Source organism: Monopterus albus, unplaced genomic scaffold, assembly GCF_001952655.1.
Source record: "Monopterus albus unplaced genomic scaffold, M_albus_1.0 scaffold18.1, whole genome shotgun sequence".
Taxonomy (NCBI): Eukaryota; Metazoa; Chordata; class Actinopteri; order Synbranchiformes; family Synbranchidae; genus Monopterus; species Monopterus albus.
The window spans coordinates 9,985,057-9,993,033 of record NW_018127898.1 but is presented as its reverse complement, the minus strand read 5'-3'; the positions used below and the strand labels follow the sequence as shown (position 1 = coordinate 9,993,033).

Genomic DNA, 7,977 nt, shown 5'->3' with positions numbered 1-7,977 from the left:
GTAATCACACTTCTGTACAATGTAGTAGTAAAATGGGTTTAAAGTAAACATCAGGCTGCCAAGTATCACTGTGGGTAGCTGGTAACATAAGAGTTGTCCAGTCTAACTGTCTGGGTAAGTGATGTCAGAATTTCCCAGACAGTTGTGATCTGTCCCGACTGTGTGTAGGCCATATGCTTTTTTGTATCAGAGGATGCTGAAATTGTGGCATGGATTTTAAAATCAACACACACACAAAAAAGCCACACACTTGAAAGTATAGAGGAAATGCTAGTACCTGCTACCTACTGTATGTAATTTGGTGTCAAATATGTGGACACTGTCACACTTCTTAATAAAAGTCATCTAAAAATGTATTCAATATTAATATATTTCCAGGTGTCTGTATCTAAAGTAATTGTTTGCATGTTGATCTGCACACTGTGTTTTGTATGCGTGTGTTTCCACTCACTGCTGTTGACAGTCTGGATGCCAGTGTCATCTCCAGATTCCCCTTCAGCCCCACCAGGGCTGGCACCAAGATAAACACCTCAGAGATCTCTCTGAACACCTCCCAGTGCTGAAACACACCACAGTGGTTTTTAAAACCTTCTTAAATATAGCCCCAAAGGGACAGTTAGGCTAGTACCGTAATCCAGGTCTATTTATTTGTTTTGATAAAGTATAAAATGACAATGTACAGTAAAATCAATGTGAAAAAGGTCACTGGCACACAGCTAAGCAGCTAAAAGACTGATATTTAACACAAGACCATATGTAGAGAGTAAAAACATGGGTTAACGGAAAGTAAAAATTAGACTTATGTTCATCAGCCAGACACAATTCAATAATCCTTTATCACCTTAGGTCAGTTCCACCAGTTCTAGTCAGTTCCACTTCTTTGTGCTGCCCCAAGTGAGCAAATGATCAGTTATTGTGAGTTTGTAGAAATTTTAAAATACTGCTACTGTAACTGAGGTCAATGATTCTTATAACTCAGTCCAGTGCATATGTCAGTTTCATTGAGGAATCAGCCTTCAAAACACCAACCAGCACCCTCCAACTCCGTGGTTGTACAGAAACACAAAAGCCTCTGCCAAAGATCAAACAAGCACTCAAGCATATCCATTAATATCTGATCAAACCACACCCACACTATGCTGATGATGCAGATTACTGTAGCTGACAATTTGACTGGTACATAAACTCTTTAGGAATAATACACAGGGATGCTTTTACAAAGGTTTTATTTTAATTGTTGATTGTTTAGTCATTAATAATGTTACAATGTTACAGAGAAGAATGGGGCTTTAAAGGTGGATAAGAGGGGCTTGCTTTACTGTACATTTAAACATCATCTCTCACATGCAGCAGAGAATTAATTCATTCAGAATTATTTGACTTGTGGATGCTGGTTGATCTGTGCCTGCATACGAGCTACACAGCAGCCTCGTCATACTGCTGGTCAGACACTGACAAGAGGTTAGAGAGAGAGAGAGAGAACTGTTCTGTCTGACTCAGTGTATGATACTGCTGTCTGCCTCACTGCATCCTGCATGTCTGTCCCAGATATGTCTTCTGTACATAAGTAAATGCCAGGTATTATATTTCTTCTGCATTAGACAAAGAACAGCTGTCTAACTGTCCTTCACATGTAGTCATTCACTATTTGCCAAGAATTCCTCCATAGAAAATGTTTTGTTTTATGTTTCTCAAGTGGTCCTGTATTTGCCAAGAATTCCTCCATAGACAGTGTTTTGTTTTATGTTTCTCAAGTGGTCATGGTACTTCTTTCATGGACCTTTCCTTGGCAGGAAACATGACCAAGCTTCACCTGACATATATTATGTGTTTAGAATCAAATACACCTATCTAGCATAGTGCAAACAACAAATATCAGTAGGATCATGCATCATCTCATGCAGAAGATACTTTTTCCATACTTGCACAGCATCCATGACAATCCCAGCTGCCACCATGCTTAGGCCGGACACCAGGTATGGCAGCAGCACCTGGGCTGCAATGGTCCAGGAGCTGTCAGGCAGGAAGTTATGGGTCCAGCGAGACAGTTTGCATGTGAAGCCCTTCAGCTTCTTCCCCTGGAAATGCAACTCCAGTGCCAGATGGGTGACCACCATGGCTGACCCCTGTTAACCCATCCCTACCCAGAAAGTATTGGTAAGGAGGAGCAACTCTTCTGTCACTAAATCTATTCCCAAGGTTTATGTTCAGTCAAACTGATTTGAGAAGGATGTAATGCTCCATTTCAACTGAGGGAACACTAACTGAGCAAAAGAATATTTCCCTTTTTGATTGCTCCCAGGTTGTCTTCACCTTTCTCCAGGCTCCTGCAAGTCACTGGTGATGGTTCTTTGCTGAAAACTGTTTAAAGTAGCTTTGCAAGATTAAAAAAACTGGAAAAAGAAAAGTTTGTTTTGCCCTTCACCAGTGACTCCAACACTGGCAGGACAGCAACACAAAGCACTCAGAGGACGAGGCAGAGGAAGCTGCTTTCATCCACTTGATGGATCACACACACACACACACACACACACACACACACACACACACATGAAGACATGCACGCATGTACACATATGGGTCCACTTGACAGCAGGTCTGTGAGGCCTCTTCTGACACTCTGTTACTGACAGACCATCACACACACATACTGAAGAGTGAGGCATGGGAAATCATGCCTCACTCTTCAGCAGCCGGGCGGCAGAGGCAGACCGCTGGAATCCCAGTCTCTCACGGGGCCTGAAGAAGGTCCAGGTCCTATGGGACAAAGACATCCAGAAGGCCAGCAGCTTCTTCTCAGCCCTCCTGTGCTGCTGCTCTTTGTCCTCCTTCTCCTTCCACACTGCCCTCACTTTCTCCTCACTGCTGTGCTGATGCCCTCTGTGAGCTTGACTGCTCTGGAGTCCCTTCTTCATTTTGATCAGAGGGATGCTGGAATGTCTGTTCAGAATGCAAGCTGTCTGAGGGGGTACTGATGGACAGTGGGAAACTGGCAACTTGTCTGAAGAGGCACAGCGACTGTTGAACCACTACCAGGGCTTCCCTGTGGTTCCATACGATGAGTCGTGACAGCCCTCTGTAATGGAGGGAGGGGATAAGATGGACTGTGTGTATGTGTGAGGGGGGAGAATGATGCTGCAGATATGCGTGCATAAGCAAGGTGACCAGACCATATCAGCACTGTTCTTTCGTCAGCTTTCCTCTCTCTCCTGCTTTTTTTTCCAGGTCAGTTCAGAAGATACCGCAGTTGTGCCCTCCCCTCTTTGATAGCTCCTCCTTTCCCTCCTCTTTGGTGCCCTCATAAGTCAGTGACGCACTCTGAGTAGCAGCAGGTGCTGTGCCTATCACCAACGTGTGGTGCTGCTGCCTGGAAAGGACACAGTTTATCCTCCTTGACAGGGGCAACACACACAGGCTGCCAGTGTCACCCCCTGGACTTTTTCAGCCTGTCAGAAGTCATTACATCACTCATTTGAATGTTTTTGTCTTTCTGTCTTTTTATGTCATTGCTATTAAATATCACATAAATATTTGCCAAGACTAAAAATCTATAGCCTCAGCTGCTTTTGAGAAGTCAGTTCTGACTCTTTGTTCTAATGTCTGGACTCTCCCTCCTGCTCTGTTCATATTGCTGTATATACTGCTAACACATGGGAGCAACATAACCTTCTTACAGTTCTTACTAAGATCATGACCCCCAACATACACACACAAACAGGACAGTGACTCAGCTGAAAGGTGTCCTTGAGACATGACACTCTGCAGCTCCCCCCTTTGGACTTCTGGCAGTATTTGAGTTATGAAGCAACAGCTGCTAAAGACTGAGTAGTAAGTGGAGGTTTATGGTGTTTGTACATATAACTGAAGAGGTCAAGTCATCCCATGGAATCAGAAGAGTTTTCTCTTCATAAAGATCATCTTTGTCATATGTGCAATCAGTAATAAACACCACAGTCAGAAAGGCAGGATGAGAGGGGGTGGCCTCAAAGTTCCCAAGATTTTAGTAAGTTAACTATCTATTTATATTTATTGTGTTTAAATTCACATATTTGGCCTATTTTTATTGTTGGTCTGTGTGTTTGTTCTATTATGCATACTTGCATGCTACTTAAATTCACATGTAGCTGGACCAAACTGCCAAGGCCTGTCCTGTCTGTTTGTTCTCATGAAACAGGGTCACTTTATAGACCTATTAGGTCACTTTGACCTGCACTCCACCACCAGCTCACAGTCCAGTACCTTGACTTCAGAGAGACCTGAGCGACATTAAGCTCAGAGAAACAGAGACATGGATGGACAGATATGATGGAATAATTGCCTGACATGTTATTAGAAGCTGCATCCTAGTTAGATGGTAAGATAAAAGTCCTCCTACTGTAGTCTGGACCACATATCATCTGTGCCTGTATCACTGACCTGCACTTGGTCGAGCAGCATGCCAGCCGTCACCATGCCCAGCCCAGCCAGCAGGTATGTGGGCAGCACCTGGAGGCAGACCACCCTGGATGACTCTCTGGAGGAACTGTAGAGCTTCTCCTCCACCACGTTGTGAGGACAGTTACTGCTGGTGAGATCCATGTCTGGTCTGCATCGCTGCCAACTTTCTGTGCTCATTCAAAGCAAACCTCTGCCAACCAGATGAGTCCAGTATTGTTTGCCTTTCAACCCATCAACTTGTCAACCTGCACTTGTGTGTCTGATGTGTCTCTGACAAACGTTGTTATTCAGCTGATTATTGATAAAAATTTAGGATTCATTTGATGTAGTCCTATCAAATAAAATGTGATATGAATTAATCTGATCAAATTGAATCTAATATATGTTTTTATTAGTTTTATTAATATCAATATAAAAATAGGGAGGCGTGTCAAGGAATCAAAGGATAACAGTGACAAAAATCCCTTCTAACTGAACAAGACCAAGTCACACTGAATAACATCTAACAGGATTTAATTCACTTCTTTAGGTTTAACCAGCTGATATATTTACAGTAAAAGTACAAAAGGAAAAGAGAATTTCTGAAAGGGTAGCTGTAATATTTACTCTCTGATGAGGGGGTTGGAGGTTAAAATAAGGTAATGACGCATTCACATATCGACATTGCCCAAGGCACTGGACAGGGGAAGTTGGGAATCAAACTGTGTGTCGCAGGCCTCAGCTGACAAACTTTAGCCACAAGTCTTTTTCGTAGAAGTCTTTTTTTTAGTAGAACATTTTAATCTCTGGTGGTGTCGCCTAGGGACTACAGATGGAAATGAGCTTTTAGCTTCATCTGGTTAATGTGTTGTTCACTGTAAAGTAAAAATCTCATGTTACATTTTCAGTAAATTCCTTTTGATTTTAGGTTTTTTTTTACTCAACTAGGTAATTTGAGGATTACTTTTGCATCTACTTGATTACTTGTGTCAAACAGTAACAGTACTTTTACTTGGTTAAGTTTGTGTCTGCTCTACCCACCTCTGATCCTGCAATAAATGACACCAATGGGCTTACCTGAGTGGATGAGAACTAGGATGAAGGGAGAGTAACGTGATATTAAACATTGCTTCAGAGCAGATCCAGACTGCAGTCAGACCTGATCCACCATACAGGTATGTGTGAGAACTCCTCTTCCTGACTTACAGAAACAGCAGAGCCACTGTTAAGCTGTCTACAGACAACAGCTGCTGCCTTCAGGGACCAGTCAGATCCATCCACTGGTCTCCAGTCTCACATATTTCATAATTCAAATCATAAACTGGCATTTAAAGGGTTAAAATCCTGAGAATGATTGAATGCTTGGTAGTTTTGAGCAAGTCTGAAGTTGTTTAACCCTCCTGTTATGTTGACCTGAACAGTATCTTTGTAATATAAACATGCAGGGGGATGTTGCAAATATGTGAATTGAACCATTTTCATTTTATATGTTGATCACACCTATTACGCCAAGCAGACAAAGTTTCATACCAATAAAATATTTTTAACTATTTTTTTTAGATTTTTTTTGTTATATATATCATGAAGGTGATGAAAGGCTACACAATGCATAAATAGAGTATAAATGACATGTAAGAGTAAAAGACACTGGATTTCAAACATATAACACAGCCAAAATGATCAAAACAAATTTTGACAAAAAATGTACATTTTTGCCCGAGGAGGGCACAAAGGGCTAATGTGAAGAATTTTACAAAATCCAGTTTACTGTTATCTTTTCCTGCTTTCATCCTTTGATATGATGTGTGTGTGTGTTAATTTGAGGCATGGTTTTACTTTTTCATACAACCTTTTTTAAATATAAGGCACTGTATTTATTTGCATTTATTTTTCTAAAGAATATTTCTCTTTTGATACTGCACCTCTGGGCCACAGCACCTTTTTCTATATTACACAGGTCCAATGTTTGTATAAAAATGTAAATCAAAACAGCATGACACCAGCTTTAGTCCCATTTAATTTTGTAAACAGTTATGTCAGTAACTATAAAGAAGCATGAAAGAGAACAGAGGCAGTGCAACCACTATCTGCTAAAAATATTCACGCTACACCTCCCATCTCCAGTTAAGGTCTCATGTTATATGTCAAAGGTTGAGGTTAAACCTGTGGGGGCCACAGATTATAGTTTATTCTCCAGATCTAGTTGTCAGTGCAGTCACTGATGGTTTCGTAGGCAGACTGTGTTGTTTATTAAGTCTTCTTCCTAGATCATCTGCTGTTGGCAGCTAGTAGCAGCTTCATTCTTTTTTGCTCAAGATGCACTGTATGGCTTCCCAAGGAGTGTTACTAGCACGTGCTGGCCGAGACAGTCTCCTCTTATCTGTCATCAGTTGGGTTTAGCAACTTCCACACAGGTAACAAGGTCAATGCAAGAGCCCGGCTCAACAACAGGGCACCAGAAGTCTCTTCTATAAAGGTTTGGTCATTTAGCTTGCTGAAACATTTGCATTGCTTTACTGACAGTCTTGTTAAATAACTGTGATTGTATAGGGGTATTTTCATGCACAGTGTAAAAAACTAAATGATTAGGTCATGCATTGGTTGGTTTGTTTCCTAAGGTGATTTTATGTGATGAACATGGCGGGGGCTTGTGATAAATGGCAGCAGAGAGGTTCTGGTGAGAGGAATGTGACCCAGCTTCAGTTCATCAGTAGCTCCAGCAGCGTATCCACCGCTAAAACCACCACCATCCGTCTTCGAGACATTTATGATCCCCAGACTCAACCTCCCAAAGCCCCTGTCCAGATCCGGCCTCCTGGTCCAAGACTTCCCCCTTTAAAGGAACCTGTTTTAAAGCACAGCTTGTCCAGTGATCCGCCAGCCAAGGCGATCATGAGGAGACGGACCCAGTCTCTTCCTTCGTCCAGAGAGAGGATGAAAGCACTTAGGAGCCCACAGGTACGCTTCGTGGACTCACTGGGCCTGGCATTAGAACAAGTTAAGGTCTTCAAAGTTCAAGATCACCCCCTGATACCACAACATGTTATGTTCAGGCTGCTGATGAGCTCTGAACTGGCTTTTGGGAAGACATTAGAACTATCCCTCCCTTACTTCAAACCTTGTTTCCCTGAAAATATGGGAGCTCAGCCAGACTTTCTGAGGCGTCTCTGCACTCAGTGTGTGTGTCTGGAGCAGGTCCTGTGCTCAGAACATGGGATAACAGGCACTGTACAGGTACTTAATATAGCTTATGAGAAGGAGGTCACAGTGCACTACTCTTTCACCAACTGGAAAACATACACAGATGCAAAGGCATCATGGGTTTCACGTGGGCACCAGGGAGAGTGTAACGCTCCTAATACAGATGTCTTCAGATTTTATCTGCCAGTCCCACCCTTTATTTTGCAGCCAGGATCTGTTTTGGAATTTGCCATCTGCTACCACGTAAAAGGATCTGATTACTGGGACAACAACAACAGGAAAAATTATAAACTGTCATGCCACAGCTACAAAGTGACTGTGCCAAGAGAGTGTGAGGATAGCATGCTGCATTTTACCTGA

General features: G+C 42.3%; 2 protein-coding genes across 2 annotated transcripts in view; one reads left to right on the top strand and one right to left on the bottom strand.

Moving 5' to 3' along the window:
- Positions 1 to 3,162, bottom strand: part of LOC109956307 (solute carrier family 41 member 1-like) — a 10,221-nt gene extending 7,059 nt beyond the window's left edge. The window contains exons 1-2 of the mRNA XM_020593311.1: positions 1,923 to 3,162; positions 452 to 559 (exon numbers count right to left, since the gene is read on the bottom strand). Of these exons, the coding sequence (XP_020448967.1) occupies positions 452 to 559; positions 1,923 to 2,117 (303 nt within the window). The 5' untranslated portion in view covers positions 2,118 to 3,162. The remainder of the gene's footprint in view (positions 1 to 451; positions 560 to 1,922) is intronic.
- A 3,891-nt stretch (positions 3,163 to 7,053) lies between these two features.
- On the top strand, positions 7,054 to 7,977 carry ppp1r3db (protein phosphatase 1, regulatory subunit 3Db). The gene has a single exon (XM_020593310.1). The coding sequence runs from the start codon at positions 7,054 to 7,056 to the stop codon at positions 7,975 to 7,977; it is 924 nt and encodes a 307-aa protein (XP_020448966.1).

What these genes read in the sequence shown, in the direction of transcription:
- ppp1r3db (XM_020593310.1), top strand. Translation starts at nt 7,054, where the DNA reads ATGGCGGGGGCTTGTGATAAATGGCAGCAGAGAGGTTCTGGTGAGAGG.